At 38.8% G+C, this 18,438-nt stretch overlaps 1 protein-coding gene across 1 annotated transcript in view; it reads left to right on the top strand.

Moving 5' to 3' along the window:
- Nucleotides 1-18,438, top strand: part of DCBLD2 (discoidin, CUB and LCCL domain containing 2) — an 82,714-nt gene that overhangs the window by 52,252 nt on the left and 12,024 nt on the right. The window contains exons 4-12 of the mRNA NM_001205911.3: nucleotides 3,257-3,308; nucleotides 5,595-5,667; nucleotides 5,962-6,095; nucleotides 7,718-7,758; nucleotides 9,154-9,369; nucleotides 10,756-10,880; nucleotides 13,305-13,455; nucleotides 14,273-14,359; nucleotides 14,505-14,630. Of these exons, the coding sequence (NP_001192840.3) occupies nucleotides 3,257-3,308; nucleotides 5,595-5,667; nucleotides 5,962-6,095; nucleotides 7,718-7,758; nucleotides 9,154-9,369; nucleotides 10,756-10,880; nucleotides 13,305-13,455; nucleotides 14,273-14,359; nucleotides 14,505-14,630 (1,005 nt within the window). The remainder of the gene's footprint in view (nucleotides 1-3,256; nucleotides 3,309-5,594; nucleotides 5,668-5,961; nucleotides 6,096-7,717; nucleotides 7,759-9,153; nucleotides 9,370-10,755; nucleotides 10,881-13,304; nucleotides 13,456-14,272; nucleotides 14,360-14,504; nucleotides 14,631-18,438) is intronic.

Raw genomic sequence — 18,438 nt, 5'->3', positions numbered from 1 at the left:
CTTCTTGTATCTCTGGCACTGGCAGGTGGATTCTTTTACCACTTGGCCACCGGGAAAACCCACTGCCCATATGCTGTACTTGGAATGCATACTTTTAATTAGCACAGATCAGAAGCCTTCAAGTTATCTTTGACTCTGTCTCAAACCTCACATCCATCAACCACCTCTCTGAGTATATATGTACCTATTTATCAGAATCAGACCTTACTGTGATTTTTATTTTTATATCCCTGATAGCTAATCATGTTGAATGTCTTTTCAGGTGCTTATTGGCCTTTTGGTATATCTTCATTGGAAAAATGACTATTCAGATCCTTTGATCCTTTTAAAATTGAGATTTCTTTTTAATGTCTAGTTGTAACAATTCCTTGTGTATTCTAAATACTAGATTCTTACCAGATACATGATTTACAAATATTTTGTGTTATTCTTTGACTTATTTTTCTCTTTCAGGATAGCATTCTTTGAAGTGTAACAGTTTCAGATTTTGGTGAAATCAGGAAATCAGTTTATTTGCTTATGCTTTTGGTGTCATGTCTTAAGAATCCATTGCTTAAGGCAAAGTCAAGATCTATACCCATATCTCCTTCTAAGTGTTTTATAGTTTGAAGTCTTGAATTTGACTCCACCTTGAGTTAACTTCTGTGTATGGTCTGAGATAGGGGTTTGGTTTCCTTCTTCTGCATGTGGATATTCCAGTTGTCCTAGCACCATTTGTTTAAGACTATTTTTGCCCCCATTAAGTTGTCTTGGCATCCTTGTTGGAATCAATTGACTGTAAATTTGAAGATTTATTTCTGGACCCTCAGTTCTGTTCCATTCATTACGATAACTTCCTACATTGCTATGTGAAGTCTTTCCTGAGTCAGATGGTTTTCTTTGAGCTGTATTCATCTTGCCCAGGCTGTGTACTTATTAACTAGGAGCCTTAGAGTAATAGTGATTTTTTCTGGAAGGCTATTTACTTGGGAAATGCTTTCTAAAAAACACATTTTAAAACTTCTCAGTTCTCTGCTTAATTGCTATTTCCTTTGCCTTTGTGGAGTTGTAAAGGTCAAAATCTCTAAATCATGACTTCCTTTCTCTGTCTGTTGTCTTCGTAACTCTCCTTATAAAGCCTTCTGTTTTGAATTCATGTTTTCCTCCTAGGAGCGCTTTTGAGCCCCCAGGGCATTTGGGAGCAAGGTCACATGAGTTACATTCATTCGAGCATAATCTGGACTTTCAGCACTGCGTGGACTTTTACTATAATAAAGCCCAGCTCTGATCAAGTATATCCATAGTAGACTAGCGTTCTGGCATGTGGCCTGAAGGTAATAGGGCCAGCTGGCAGTCCTCTTGTGGCTTGAATACCATGCTGGACCACACAGCTACCTTTTCATCCCGGGCTATTAATCTTAGAAGTTCACTTTCTAATCTTAGAAGTTGGAAAGTCTTTTGGCGGAGCAGGAAAATGGAAAATAATTTCTTATTGAGGCTGTGTAAAGATTGCCTTGAATAGCTATAAAGTACAGGTAATTCAGTTTGTCTGCTTTTCCCAGTCAGTCAACCAGGTGGTCATGAAACTCTAACCAGGCATGTATCCCCTCAAACTCCTTAAACACAGATTTACCTTAATTGTCATTCAAGTACCTGTGGTATGTAAATATTAATCCATGTACTCGCTCTCAAAATACTACTTTCCTGTTAGTTTAACAGTTATTACGCTCTAGTTCTTTCAAGACACATATCAGTTGGATAATAAATACATAATTTTCCTTCAGAATTGTAAAAAAGAATACTTAGTTATTTTGTGCTTTCTACTGATTTAACAGATATCTGTGTCCCTTCGTTGTGCTAGGAAGCATGTGAAGTGTTACTTCTGTCAGTGTTTTGGGTGGCCTCATCATTTATATTGTATGTGAAGTCTCACCTTTTTGATTGGCTTACGACCTTCTAGGTTTTCCTCCTGTGGGTTAGTCTATGATTGGACTTAGCCAAACATGCTAGCAATCAAACTTTTATTTTTCCATTTATTCAGTAAATGTTGGTAGAAAGTCTCCTCTTAAAACTGTATGCTCTGATAGCTGCTGATGATACCAAGATAGAGACCAACAGCCTCAGTCTCTAGACATAAGATGATGTTGCTTCTAACTCTAGAATTGCAACAGACCATTCTTACATAAGACTGTGAGAATATATATAGTCATCCATTCATTAAACCAGAAAACCTTGTAAGTGCCTACTATATGCTATCACAGTTGGACTTGAAAAGATCAGTAACAGCTTCTGAGAGGATGTGATGGTTGAGCTGAGCTCTAGAGAGGGTCAGCCAGGTAAAGGGATAGTAGGAAAGCCTTCCTGGCCAAGAGAGCACCGTGGCACAGAAAGAAGGCTCATATGGCAAGAAGGCAAGATGGGGACAAAACCAGACCTTGAGATGTTGTCCCTTGAGGTGGGACCTTGTGGGCCATGTTGAGAATTTTGCCGTCTGTCTTAAGAGCAGAAGGAAACCACTGAAGTGTTTGGACCAGAAGCCTCTCATACACAGCATGTGACTCAGTTCTTAATTGGACAAGGTTAGCTTTTACACAGATTTGATTTTGAGATAGAAAATGTTAAAACTTTTATGCTTCATCTTGTGCAGAGTGTGCTTTAGAATTACCTGCAGGACTTGTTAAAACAAATTTTGGGGCCCCACTCCCAGAGATTCTGTAGCTGTGGATGGTGTTCAAGAATATGAATTCCTAGTAACACCCCAGCAGATGCTGCTGCTGCTGCTGGTCTACCCAAGGACCAGATTTTGAATAGCAATTGTTTAGAGCCATGGAACTAACTCACCTCTCTCTCTTTTTTTTTTTTTTTCACCTCTCTTTTGTTACTGTTTTCCTTATGTGTAATCAGCAAAGAATCATTTTTAGTCTTGTAATAACAAACATTTTTTGTTTCATGAGCTGTATATTATAGAAGCTACTTCAGGGCTATAAATTACACTTTTTCTGTGTACCATCCATGTGTATGGTATGTGATTGTATGAGGTGATGTGGCAGTATTTAGTACTGGTACTTAGCAGCAGCAGACATAGCCCCAGAAATCAGGATACTTAAAATCAGAAATAAGTCGTAATTAACAAAAACTTTAAAAAAAATTAAAAGTACAACCTGTTAAGATTTTGAAGTTTAAAACAACATGATTTGGATTTGGAAAAACAGTTGGTATTTCTGCAAGAGTAAACCTAATTTTATTGAATCATTTTTTTGTTTGTTTGTTTTTCTAGATCTAATTACTTGTTTAGACACTGCATCCAAATTTTTGGAACCTGAGTTCAGGTATGACTGTATTTGTGACTTTTTTTTCTTAAATGTTACTGTTCATCTACTTTATCCTCATCTTACGCACTTGATTATAATGTATGTTGTATGACTCATAACCATTGTTCTAAAACATCAATAAATCAGAGCTTATTTAAAGCCACTCAATTGCCATGTTTAAATTTTGCTTTACCTGTAGCATTTAAATCTTCTCCACAGTGGAAATATAATTTGGATATACTTTAAAAGTAGAACTAGTCACTCTTCAAAATCTAGTAAAAACTCCTTGGAAAGATAGAAGAGCTATTTATTTTTACTCAAAAAGAGTTAGGAAGACAATTGAGGCTGTTAGAGAATTCCTCACTGTTCTCACCCCGGTGGCATTTTTACTATCATTTCCCTGCATTACGCCCTTGACTCTTGCCTGGACTAGGATGAACTCATAATTGGTTTCCCATTTCTAACCTTTGCTGGCTTTTTTCTGCCATTCACATTCTGCCAAGATGTTTTCTAAAGTCTGTGTTCTATCACTCCTCTGCTTTGAAATATTATTTCAAAACTTACTATGACAAAACACCATCACTGTTCCTTAGCCTGGTTCTCAGGGTCCTTTGCAAATAGTCTGTAGGCCATTTTTCTAGTCTTACATTGAAACGTCTCTGGATTATTTATACTGCTCTGAGCTCTCCGAACTTTTGTCTGGAACCACTTTACTCTTTGCTGCTTAGTAAATTCATTCTTATCTTCAAAGACCCATCTCACTTACTTCCCCCAACTTGCTACTACTTCCCAAAGAAACTTCATTTTATCTTCAAGAATGGTTTCATTTTGTCTTCAAGAATGATTCTCTCTGTGTGAGCTGGGGGTACTCCTCAGCCCTCCAGGGGGATCCTGGTCAGCAGAGGTAATCCTGGTGTCAGTGTGTGTCACGCAGCCCTGCCAGAGGGTCAGCTGTCTTGAACCCCACCCTGCACCAGCTCCATCTTCACCACCCAAGTGCACACTGCCATCCTCTCTTGCGTGGACTACCTAACAGTGTCTTATCCTCCACTCATGGTCCTTACAGTCTCTTTTCTTTCCAGGAGCCAGAAGAACTTAAAAAAAAGGCAAAATAAAACACAATGAATCAGGTTATGTGTAGACACCATCAAAATCCTTTAATGACTTCTTTTAGAAATGTACCCCCAAGTCTTCTCACCACAGACCCCCCAGCTTCTGTGTGATCTGATCCCTGGCTCCTGTTCCAGGCTTATTTCAGACCAGCCGCACCTTTCTCACCGCGCTCGGCCTGCGTGGCTTGTCCTTGGTCCAGACCCACGTGAGCCACCTTGCCCCAGGGAGAGGCTGTCCCTTCTGGTTGAGGCGCATGTCCCTGCTGTCTTGCGGTGGTGGTCTCTGGCTCCCTGCTGAGGCTCCGCTTCCTCAGAGCCCCATCCCCTGGCTGAGGCAGTTGCAGAGCCCCACATGTGAACACAGAAACGAGCCCAGCTGCCTCGGCACTGCTGTGTGACGTGGAAACACAGCTCCTCAGCCTCTTCATCCGTAAAATGAGGACAATGATGGTACCTAGCACCCCACGTAGGGTCTTTACGTGGATGACCTGAGTGTAACTCAGAATGCTGCTTGGCGCATAGCAGGTTTGCCAGATGTTCATCGTACTTTTGTGAAGTTAGAGTCCTGATTATTTCACAGACTACCTTTTCTTTACAGCAGAAACGTAATCTCATTCTTTGATTTCATGAAGTATTGGCTCAATACCTAATACTTCTCCTACCTGGGCATGTAAACCCAGGGAGGACCGCCACCATTTGTCTGGTTGACCTTCGTGAACCCCACCCCTTGCACAGCCCAGCACTTAATAGACAGAGTTACAGACATACATGTAAACGTGTGGAGTGTGTGGGTGGATGAGTGAGTAAGTGAATGAATGCCATTTTAAATCACCTTAATTTAATCAGTAGAGGATGGGGTGAATCAAATTACAGTTCATCCACAAAATCAAGTATTATGTAGCTACTAAGTATTGTGAATTGCTTTTACAGTAGAAATATGTCTGCCATTCATTATGAAATAAAATAATAAAATCAACATGTAGAATATGAGGTGATTTTTGTATATATGTGGGTGAAGACGTGTGTAGATGGATGGAAGAAAGTCTTAAGGACCTTTTAGAAGTGGTGGTTCTCTCAGGCTGGTGAGATTATGGTGTTTACAGTGAACTAAAAAATGGTAAGTGTTATTTTTTGGTCTTTTTCCCCAGAAAGTACAGCAGCGTGTACCATTTAACTTGTTTGTATTTCACAGCAAGTACTGCCCAGCTGGTTGCCTGCTCCCCTTTGCTGAGATATCAGGAGCCGTCCCTCATGGATATAGAGATGTAAGTCGGCTGTAGACTTAAGTTAAAGTGATGCCACAACTTCTCGTAGACAGATGTGTAACTGTTGTTTATCGTGACTTTTATTTTCTGACAATTACTTCTTTGTAGTAATACGTAATGTTTGTTCTTTTTCTTCTGCTAAAAATCTATTCTGTGTTATATTACCAGTCATCTACCCCATGTTTATTAAGAAAACTGCCCAGATTAAATGATTTCTAGAGGCAGCGTAACTGTCTTGTTTATGAATTATCAAAAGAAAATGTGGAACCCATCTTGTTCCTTTCCTTCCTGAAGTCCTCCCCGTTGTGCATGGCCGGTGTGCATGCAGGCGTCGTGTCAAACACTTTGGGTGGCCAGATCAGTGTCGTAATTAGCAAGGGCATCCCATACTATGAAAGCTCCCTGGCTAACAACGTAACGTCCGTGGTGTAAGTACCTGTGCTGTTTATAATAAACGTGCTGCATGGGGCGGGCTAGGGCCAAATGAGGCCTGAGCGGTATTGCTGGTGATGGTGTTCATGAAATAACGTTTGTGTGATAAGGACTCACGGCTATATCCGCGTCTGAGTGCACTGACGCGCACAGCCAAGGTTGTGCTCTCTTGGCTTGTTCTCCAGCTGAGAGGGTGGTAATCACTTGGGGGAGTAATTTGTTTCTTTCTAAGCGTAGAAAGAGCCCAGAATGAGCCTAGAAGTTTACTGCCAAATCTTTACTTCATTTTAAAGATGAGAAGGCATAACTACTCTGTTCCTTATGCCTGTGTGGCCCAAGGTGGATTAAGATATTTGAAATACACTGAATAGAAGTCAAATTTTGACATAAATCAGAGATAGTACTATTATGAATCCCTGCCATCCCGAGAGAATTTTGTAGGAATGTGTTTTCATTGTATTTATGATCTACTGTTTCACAAAACCTAAACTAGGTATCAAAAGTGGGAGGAGTTGAAACACTGAATAGAAACATAGTATGGGTGATCTGTCCCTAAACCTTACATCTCAGACACGCCCGATCCTGCAGTGTAATTGAAACCAGCTTCTCTGTAGGTCCTGGGCCAGTTTCCTTCAGAAGTCCAGAGCTCCACACTCCGGACAGTGGAGAGTTTTACTGTAGAAAGCCAGCGTCTCTGTCGCTTACTCTTTTTCGTTTTGTTGACAACTTTTTAACCATGTAAAAACCATTCTAAGCTGTCTGACCACACAAAGCGGGCGACACCTGGACTGTCATTGGTCCATCCACGATATAGATGGAGTCAGCTACCTTTTCTCTTCTGGTTTCTTCTGGATAATTTTATGCAAGTTGTTTCATTCCTTTCCTCTGTTCTACTTTTAGAAAGAATTTTTTTTTTCATGAGTTCTTTCATTTTTTTTTTTTTAATGAAGGACAAGTCACATCCACTTGTAATGGTTTGAATGTTGTGCTGAAGGCAGACATATACACTGCTGATTTGGATGGTTTTATCCCTGCAAGTTCCTCAGGACCCCTGGACCTGCCATGTGGTGAACTAATCACTTGTCCACCCATGTGCTCTCCCCAAGCACCTTCCTGCCAGTTACAAAACCCAAATGCAGTGCTACCTTGTAGCACTGAAACATTGATTTCCTGTAACAAATGCAGTCTCTTCTTAGTAGCCAGCTTTTCTTGTTTGCCCCTGGAAACTTGAGCCTCTTTCTCTGAGAAGGTCACCTTTTGTTTTATAGTCCCAAAAAGCAATTTCTGTAGAAACATTTTAGGAATGTGTTAATCTCCTATGTTAATATGAGAAAGAAATAGAATAAGTATTTATTAAAGGTTGCATGGATACACTTGCATAATCATGTATGAAACTAGGCACTAGATACTTGAAGACAAAATTATTTATGCTGATTTCAGTAGTTGTTCTGCTTAATTAGAAATGTGACTTCTTTTTTGCTAGGAACAATAGCAGTTGACTAATATATAGCCATAGATGATTCTTAGTAAAATAAAAACAAGAAAGTTTTGCTAAGACAAATATGAGCAAGTAATGTGTTGTATATGAATGTCACCAAAAAACCTTTTTCTCTTTCAGGGGACACTTATCTACAAGTCTTTTTACATTTAAGACAAGTGGTAAGCCTCTCATGGACTTCATAACTATTATGATTTGTATAATAGCCTTTTTTTTTTTTGAACACTGTATGTCAGGCATTTTGCCAATTTCTAGGTTTTGTTTTTTGTTGTATTGGGTTTTTTGTTTTTTTTGGGTTTTTTTTTTTTTGCACTTCCTCATTTAGTTACCACAAGTAACTCTAGGAGAGAAAATAGATTGTAGCTGTTGTTCAGTCACTCAGTCGTGCCCAACTCTTTGTGACCCCATGGACTGGCGCACACCAGGTTTGCCTGACCTTCACCATCTCCCACAGATTGCTCAAACTCATGTCCATTGAGTTGGGGGTGCCATCCAACCATCCCATCCTCTGTCACTCACTTCTCCTCCTGCCTTCTATCTCCTGCATCAGGGTCTTTTCCAGTGAGTCGATTTCTTCGCATCAGGTGGCCATATTATTGGAGCTTCAGCATCAGTCCTTCCAATGAATGTTCAGGGTTGATTTCCTTTAGGATAAAATAGATAATAATTTAATGAATAGAATAAACTGGAGGTTTTATATTAATAGAGAAATGATCAAGTGACCATGGAAGTTTCCTAAGAAAAAGGGATTTTTTTTAATATGTCTGAAGTAATTAATCAACAGAAAATATTAAGTGCCTTTTTTCATTTGTCACCAGACACTCTTCTGGTGCTAGTGAAACAAAAGTGAGCAGAATTTACATTCTGGTAGTGAGATATGGACAATGAACAGTGGATAAGTAAATGAATGTTTATAATGTACTGTCTATAACATTATAGAAGATGTAGGAAATAAGGCAAGGAGAGAGGACAGGCAGTGCAGGAGGGACTGGTTGGAAGTTTGAAGTGGGTTGGGGCAGGCCTCATGGAGAAGGTGACATCTGAGTAGGGGAGCCTGTTGCCCACTGAGGAAAGTGTCCCAGGGAGAGGGTAAGGTGTCACCAGTAACTAGTGGTTATTGCTGTGAATGGGCTTCTCAGGTGGCTCAGTGATAAATAATATGCCTGCCAATGCAGGAGATACAGGAGATGCAGGTTCGATCCCTGGGTCAGGAAGAACCTCCGGAGGAGGAAATAGCAACCCACTCCAGTATTCTTACCTAGAGAATTCCATGGACAGAGGAGCCTGGTGGGCTACAGTCCATGGAGTAGCAAAGAATCGGATGTGACCGAGCACACTCACATGCATTGCTGTGAATAAATACATCTGTATGTTCTCTGATGAAACACAAAGACAGACCCAAGAAGCATTTGCCTGCTTTTGAAATCCTCTAGTATAGGCTATTGTCAGCATAGTGAATGTTAATTAAAGGTACAATTCAGAGTTTCCAATGAATAAGTATTTATAGCTTTTTGAATTTATGTCTGGAAACCGAATTACTTTCTTCTTTGTTTCAGGTTGTTATGGAACACTAGGCATGGAATCTGGCGTGATCGCTGATGCTCAAATAACAGCATCATCTGTGTTGGAGTGGACGGACCACACAGGACAAGAGAACAGCTGGAAACCTGAAAAGGCCAGGCTGAAAAAACCTGGACCTCCTTGGGCTGCTTTTGCCACTGATGAATATCAGTGGTTGCAAGTAGATCTGAATAAGGAAAAGAAGATCACAGGTAAAAGAGACAGAATTTTCTAGACAATTTATAATGCTGATTTCATTTGAAAACCTGGTGACATGTAAGAATTTCATGGAAAATTTGGTCACTGCAAATTTAATTATATGATTTTAAGTTTAATTCTGGAGAGGGAAATGGCCACCCACTCCACTGTTCTTGCCTGGAGAATGCCACAGACAGAGGAGCCTAGCAGGCTACAGTCCATGGGGTCACAAGAGTCACACACAACTTAGCGACTAAACCACCACCACCAGGTTTAGTTTCAGTCAGTCAGTCAGTTCAGTCGCTCAGTCATGTCCGACTCTTTGCGACCCCAGGAATCGCAGCACGCCAGGCCTCCCTGTCCATCACCAACTCCCGGAGTTCACTCAGACTCATGTCCATCGAGTCAGTGATGCCATCCAGCCATCTCATCCTCTGGTGTCCCCTTCTCCTCCTGCCCCTAATCCCTCCCAGCATCAGAGTCTTTTCCAATGAGTCAGCTCTTCGCATGAGGTAGCCAAAGTCCTGGAGTTTCAGCTTTATCATCATTCCTTCCAAAGAACACCCAAAGAATTCCTTTTACTGGTATTAATATGACCAAAGAAGGTTTTATAAAACATTGCAAAGGAGAGGAGTTGGTACTTGATTCTTATTAGTTTTTCTTTTTGTTGTAGTAAGTTTTTTTTTTAGGGTAGTGTTAGAGTAAAGGGATCTTGAGGCATCTGAAATAACCATCTCCTACAGTCATTAAGTGGAGAAGGGAATGGCAACCCACTTCAGTGTTCTTGCCTAGAGAATCCCATGGACAGAGGAGCCTGCAGGGCTACAATCGTGGGGTCACAAAGAGTCAGACACGACTTGGTGACTAAACAGCAACAACAGTCATTAAGAGAAGTTTGTGTTCAATGAGTCCATTTTAAGTGCTACAGATAATATCCCACGTGCCGAGTATAAATTTAATTATTTACAGCAACTTAAAGAGTCGGACACAACTGAGCGACTGAACTGAATTGAACTGAACTGAACAAATGGTCAGAATATTTGGTTAGGATTGCTTGTTAAAATTTATTTTGCTTTGGTACTAAAAATAATGCCAATAATCTTTATTCATTCCCAGGAAGTCATTCTTTTTCAGTAAGTGAGCAGTATTTTGCAGTGACATGAATACAGGCTGCCAAAATACAATAGTCCTTTCCTTATATGTGGTCATAATTCTTCCTGTCCCTCCAAGGGAACAAAGCCAAGGAGTAGTTCCTATCAGGATGAAACCTTGCCCTTAGGTATGGTCCTGTGCCACAGACAGAACTGTTTGAACAGTACATTTTAGGTGTTAATGCTTCAGTGATGAACAAACTTCAAGGATCAGACTGTGAGCTCTAATGAATGACCTTCCTGTTCTAGGCATTGTGACTACTGGCTCCACCATGGTGGAGCACAATTACTACGTGTCAGCCTACAAGATTCTATACAGTGCTGATGGGCAGAGGTGGACTGTGTACAGAGAGCCTGGTGTGGACCAGGATAAGGTAAAATGATCACTAAAGTATTTCGAAAGAGCATTTTCAGAAGAGGGTGATGGGTAGGTGTGGCCTTTGCAATAAGCCACAGAAGCTCTTCCTTTGTGATACTAACAATTAAATATCGTTTGGTCTTACTCTGCCCTCTCCTGGTTATTTTAGGTAGTGTTGGTTACTGGGCTTCCCCTGGTGGCTCAGCTGGTCAAGAATCCACCTGCAATGTGGAAGACCTGAGTTTGATCCCTGGGTTGGGAAGATCCCCTGGAGGAGGGCATAAGAATCCCCTCAGTAATCTTGCCTGGAGAATGGAGGGCTATAGTCCATAGGGTCACAAAGAGTTGGACACGATTGAGTGACTAAGCATAGCACAATTATTAGCCTTACCCTTCTAACATGGTTAGGACATTCTCAGGGCTTCTGGGTCCTTTTTGATGATTATAAGGGTAAGTACTTTCTTGATTTCTTTTTCCAGTATTAATTACATTGTTTAAATAATTTATTATTTATTACAATTAATTAATTTCTTATCTTTAAAAAACTTTTCTTATCAATCCACAGAATGTGGAGATCCTAATTTGTTCCTAGATTTCTACTCTCTAGGCAAGGTGAGGGGGGTGCAGAGGATAAGGCAGAAGGGCATTAAATTATACGAAATTATAGAAAGATCATTTCAAGATCTTACCAACATTTGTTGTAAAAAAAACAACTATTTTTTTCCTACCTAGAGAATTTCCTCATCTTATTTTTTAGTTAGCCAAAAATGGCAGTTCTGTTGTGTGCCAGAACAGATGCTAAGGGGTAGAGAGAGAACAGCAGAGGTGGCTCTCAACTGGAGGTCAGTTTCTTTCACCAGGGCTCCCGGTCTTGATCCACCTACCGCAAGGGGTCCCTGTCCCCAGGGAAGGTGACTGCCTCTCATCTGGAATTGAATTACGAGCACATTTTTTCAATGAAACTCCTCATGAGTTTTGTTTTGATTTTACGATACTGCCAGTTCTCTGTCATATATATGGTATGCTGACATTTTCACTTGCCACTTATCTCTGTTCAAAAAACTCCAGGGGTTCCTTTTAGTCTTTCATCTGGATCTAAACTCTTCAGCTGTTATTCAAGGCCTTCCCCCTTCTCTTCTACTTGATGTTACATGAACTTCACCTTTAGTGAGCCTCCACCCCTTGAAGCAAATAACAATATTGTCTCTGTATGTAACTTATTTCTGCTTAATGCCCCCAAACTTGACAACTTTTTACTATTAACACATCCATATTTATTTGTATAGTAATATTTGTTATACTTGTGAAATAATTTTTATAATCATAAGTATTATCAATGCTTATATTTTAAAAACGTCTTAACAAAGTTCTGAAAAAATATTTTTGACTTCTTTTTTGAAAGATAATTTCACTGGGTTTAGAGTTCTAGGTTGGGACTTCCCACATGGCTCAGTGGTAAAGAATCCACCTGCCAATGCAAGAGACGCAGGATACATCTGTACAGTTCCTGGGTTGGGAAGATCCCTGTAGTAGGAAATGGCAACCTACTCCAGTATTCTTGCCTGGGAAAGCCCATGGACAGAGGAACCTGGTTGGCTACAGTCCATGGGGTGGCAAAGAGCTGGACACGAATTAGCAACTAAACCACTGCCTATAGGATCAGAGTTCTTACCTGTAAAATGAGGAAGTGGTCTGGTTTATCAGTTCTGACCTGCTTTTCTGCTGTAGCACACATAGCTATTCTGGGATGCAGTTAGGTTACTTGGAAATCGTGATCTTTTCAAGGCTTACATTTTTGTGTTGTTAGGCAAGATCTGAGCAGCTTTAGTTCTCATCTTTCTGAGACAGTATAGTTCTAAGAACTCAACCCGGTATCCTTTGTCTGTGAGGTTTTCCCACTCTCCGCTGGCAGAGAAATGGGAACTGTGCTTATACAGTTTCTCCAGTAGGTGGAGATATATATTCCTTATGTGTTTACTAGTGTGTTCACTTTCAGTCAATTTATTGAGAGAAAAATTATGAAAAGTATACAGTAAAGCATTTCCTCTAAGACCTCAAATGTTCAATTATTCTTTACTTTAAAAATAAATTTATTTAAATAGCTGATGATTCCACAGGAATTATTAATACAATATATTGTGCACTACAACTAAAACCTTCTCCTCAAATTGCCAAGTTAGAACTTTTGTTATGTTTTTAAGTCATTTAAAATGATTTTTATATTCAGTATTTCCTTTTATGACATTTTTATGAAGAATGTGCAGCTTCTTAATAGTTTTTCCAAATTATGATTTATTTTCATACAAATTAATGCTTCTTGTCATACTTTGCAGAGCTCATTTAAGGCCCAGAGCAAAACTCAAAAACATGTTTCAGTGGAGCAGTTTAGCCCTGGCCTCTGTTGATGTAAAGTACCAATTTTTTTTGTTGTTTTTTAAAGATATTTCAAGGAAACAAAGATTATCACCAGGATGTGCGTAATAACTTTTTGCCACCAATTATTGCACGTTTTATTAGAGTGAATCCTACCCAATGGCAGCAGAAAATTGCCATGAAAATGGAACTGCTTGGATGTCAATTTATTCCTAAAGGTAATTCAACAATATGTTTAAGGCATCTTGTTTTCATTGCATTAATTAAAAATGACTTCGCTGTTCTCTGAGAAACTAATAATAATGTGCTTATCCTGTAGTTATCATATCTTCTTAAAGGGATTTTTAAAAAGAAATAGTTATCCCTATTAACTATCATATTAGATATCAAACTGGTTTCTAAAGTTACAGGTGGAAGAAGAAAGAGCATCACTGATGAGACAAAGAAAAGAGTTGGATTTCCAAATGTAGTCTCAACCTTAATCATTTATAATCAGGTCTCATGTAGTAGAATATTTCTATCATTTAAGCACTGATGATTGTAACACTCATCTTAGCCTAAGTACATTTTACTTTGAATAAATTAAAAGTAGGAATAACTTCCACCAAAATTATATAATATTTTAATACTTTGTTTACTGTTATATCCCCCCAAACTACCATAGTGCCTGACACATAGTACGCCCTCCATAAATATTTATTAAATGAGTTGAATGAGTAGTAAGCATATATATTGTGACAACATTTTTATAGCTTTATCCTTTCAATGTTCTCTATCCTTTCAATATCATCTGATATTCTCCTTCCTAAGAAGATTCTTTTCAGACAATTTAATTTTTTAAAAAACTCAGAAATCAAAGTATATTTGTGCATTTACTGCAGAGTACATTTATCATTCTGACATTTTTCTCTGAGATTTAAAGTTACTGTGCAAAACTAAGTACTGTGGGAAATGTTAAAGACATTTAAAATTACTATTTTTTAACAATGATTTTTATAAGCAAAATGTAGAAACTTTTCTAAACCATTTTTCAAGGTCGTCCTCCAAAACTTACTCAACCTCCGCCTCCTCGGAGCAGCAATGACCTCAGAAATACTACAACCCCTCCAAAAATAGCCAAAGGTATGCCTCCTTTAAAAGTGAGCATTCAGTATTCCCTAGTTTTGTGGTATAATTTTCCATAAATATGTTAAAAGCATTATAAAGTAACTGTTTTAATCAAGTTGGTATAGATAAAAGAATAAAGAGTTTTAAAATTTTTTTCAAGGTCGTGCCCCCAAATTTACTCAACCACTACAACCTCGAAGTAGCAATGAATTTCCTACACAGACAGAGCAGACAACTGCCGCTCCTGAAATCAAAAACACTACCGTAACTCCAAGTGTGACCAAAGGTATGCAGACCGAAAATTAACACCTGTTTATAGGAGTGAATTTGTTTGTTTTTAACAAGTTTTCAGGAACATCTCCAGCTTTTAAACCCTCAAAGTTTTTTCCCCCTTGTTTTTTAAGTATTGCAAAAAGTTCAACTCCATACCTTATAGAAAAAACTGGCTGCATTGTTAAGTTCTTTTATCTGTTACAATGTAAAATGATTCTTTAAATATTTAGAGCTGGCTGCTGTATTCTAGGTTCTCAGCCTCAGGTTCTCAGCCACTACCCCCACCCATGACCATGTACCCTGAGAGGAATTTAGGATGGAGAAAAACGGAATACTGACTCTAAACAGTTACTGCTGCTGCGTCACCTCAGTCGTGTCTGACTCTGTGCGACCCCATAGACAGCAGCCCACCAGGCTTCCCCGTCCCTGGGATTCTCCATGCAAAAACACTGGAGTGGGTTGCCATTTCCTTCTCCATTGCCTGAAAGTGAAAAGTGAAAGTGAAGTCGCTCAGTCGTGTCCAACTCTTAGCGACCCCATGGACTGCAGCCTACCAGGCTCCTCCATCCATGGGATTTTCTAGGCAAGAGTACTGGAGTGAGGTGCCATTGCCTTCTCCACTAAACAGTTAAGATACATATTAATGAATAATTTCAGTGAGCTCAGACTCTTGCATCTTTCCCTACATAGAAAAGCATTACAATCATTAATTAGATGATAAAGTTATCATCTAAAATAATTAACTTTAGATGATAAAGGAATCATAAAATTCATTTTGTGATTTTTTTTCCCTTCTATATCTATAAATACATGGAGCCTCAGCCTTACAAAGAAAATTTTTCTAAAAATAACTAAAACCATAGCAAGAAGCAAACTTTTTTCTGATTGTATATTAATTTGTTAGATAGGGATTTGGTAGCAAAAAGGGAAGAAGAAAAATAACAAAAGGTTTGGTGAAAATTAATATACTTTTTTAAAAAAAAAAATAAAAGATACTGTTAACATTTATTTTAAAAATTTGGTCTCTTTTTTTAAATGCTTATAGTTACTTTTTAAGATGACAAATACTGTTTTCCAATTTACTTTCAAGCTTGTTGCTTATTATTGTTATATAAAATGTTAAAATATATAAGCATACTAGTGTTTGATTTTACTAGTTGAAAACAAAATTTCAGTTGAGTTCAGGAACAAAAACATCACATCAATGCCATTAAGGAATTGATTTCAGTGTTGACAGATAAAAAGCACCCTAATTTTCGGGACAGTGCAGAGAAGAGAAAGCATTCATTCAGAGTAACTTAATACAATTTTAATCATTCTAATTTTCTGAAAATTTGTCTGGATTCAGATAGCTTTCTACAACTTTCCACATCAGTTTCCTTCGTATCTTCTGAAGTATTCCCAAAGAGACCTGTGTCTTTCTCATGCTGCAGGAAAGGCTAGTGTTGATTGAAAAAAAAAAAAAAAACAACTTACAAGCTAAAAGTTGAGAATTGTGTTTTATGCAGGTTCTTACTGAGGACTGTAGTCTGGGATACAGCCATTCAGGTAGTTCTATGAAACTGTTCTAAATACATAAAGGAGGAGCTGGGATATATAGGAATTTTTGCTGGGGAAAAAAAGATAAAAAAACAAGACATCTAAAGTTAACGGTTTTAATGCTTTTCTATGTAGGGGAAGATGCAAGAGTCTGAGCTCACTGAAATTACTCATTAATATGTATCTTAACTGTTTAGAGTCGGTATTCCAATTTTCTCCATCCTAAATTCCTCTGGGGGTACATGGTCATGGGTAGGGGGTAGTGGCTGAGAACTTGAGGCAACACTCTGATTATTGAAATTGCGGGCAACATTTATTTTGTCCACTTTAGAAAGAAGCAAGAGTTGACAGAGACAAGAAATTTCAGCATCCCACAAAGACCTTCAATTTACAGAAACCATGCGTTTGGGTGGAATCCCAGACCACATACCATATGGAAGAATAGTCATTTTTAAGTGTTGCTCATCTTAAAATCTGATTATAGAATTTTAAAATCTTAGGTCTAAAATTGTTCTTAAAGCATTTTATTCTGGAACTAGGGTCCATGTAATCTTTAAAAGACTAACAAAGAGCATACTAATCAAAGAGCATTTTTGATTGAAGACCTCCTGTCTCCTTTTCTTTGAAATAGTACTGTATAGAATTTATTATTTTTTGAACCTAAGCATATATTGTATTAATAATACCTCTGATTAAGTCAAACAGTATCCATCTTAGCCTATTTTCTCTACAGTTTCACACATTTTAGGGATAAAGCACTTATACTTTTCTAATGTCTTAGTCCTTTCTATCCTGAGTCATGATTTCTGTTGTATGCCCTTCTCCTTTCTCCATTTTTACATCCAGTGTAAGAGTGATGCTGGTGAAAATCACGTCATGGTCAGATTTGTGCTGCTCTAACATCAGGGTCCTCCCTCAGTACCAGCTGGTGGTCTTTCTGTTTCCCTGGTTAGTTCTTCTGTCTGTTCCCAACAGTAGTTGTTAAAAACATTCTCTGTATTTTTCAAACCCTTGACCTAGAGATCCTCACTCACTCTCAGTTACATCTTCCACTTCACAAAGTAGAAGCCATTTGAAGGGCACTTCAATGGAACCTTTTTCTGGAACCTGCATACTCATCCATTTCCCATCCATCCTACTTCTCAGAGGCCTGGTGTTATGGATTATCTTCTCCCTTCCTGAATCTTCAGGCTCGCTCTTTCTTTGGGTTATGATGATATGGAGTAAAGGAGATGCAGGTCTGGAGCTTCCCACCCAGTAAATATCAGCAGTTGTTGCTATCGTCACCCTCATGGCCAGGAGGAGGTTAAGGAGTGGGGGAAAAAACCAACTTCCCAGATGACCTTTACTGTTGTTGAGTCGCTCAGTCATTTCTAACTCTTTGCGACCCCAAGGTCTGCAACATGCCAGGCTTCCCTGTCCTTCATTGTCTCCCGGAGTTTGCTCAAACTTGTGTTTGCTGAGTTGGCAATGCTTCCCAACCATCTCATGCTCTGCTTGTCCCCTTCTCCTTCTGCCCTCAAACTTTCCCAACATCAGGGTCTTTTCCAATGAGTTCGCTCTTCACATCAAGTGGTCAAAGTATTGGAGCTTCAGGTTCAGCATCAGTCCTTCCAATGAATAGTCAGGGTTGATTTCCTTTATGATTGACTGGTTTGATCTCCTTGATTCTTGATCTCCAAGGGACTCTCAAGAATTTTCTCTAGCACCACAATTCAAAAACATCAACTCTTCGGCGCTCAGCCTTCTTTATGGTCCAACTCTCAACATCCATACATGACTACTGGAAAACCATAGCTTTGACTATTGAACCTTTGTCAGGAAAGTGATGTTTCTGCTTTTTAATACGCTGTTTAGTTTTTTTTTTTTTTTTGCATGTTGTATTTATTAAATACATTAAAATCTGCAATGTAACAAAACGTTTTCTGCATATGAAATTCAAAACACCATTTTAAATGAACAAAATATAGCTCACTTCATTTTTATTTTTACAACTAGTGTATAATACACTAGCTCAGCTCCACCACACTACCTGTTCGTTCTTTTTTATTTGACATTGTTCACAGACTAGTACATATTACAATAAGAGTGCTGGATAAAAACATGAGGTACGAAAGTGGTTCAAAGATTATAGGTCATGCTGTTTAGTTTTGTCATAACTTTTCTTCCAAGGAGCAAGCATCTTTTAATTTTGTGGCTGCAGTCACTGTTCACAGTAATTTTGGAGCTCAAGAAATAAAATCTGCCACTGTTTCCATTGTTTCCCCATCTATTTGCCATGA

This window comes from Bos taurus, chromosome 1, assembly GCF_002263795.3.
Source record: "Bos taurus isolate L1 Dominette 01449 registration number 42190680 breed Hereford chromosome 1, ARS-UCD2.0, whole genome shotgun sequence".
Taxonomy (NCBI): Eukaryota; Metazoa; Chordata; class Mammalia; order Artiodactyla; family Bovidae; genus Bos; species Bos taurus.
This window is presented reverse-complemented; position numbering and strand designations above follow the sequence as displayed.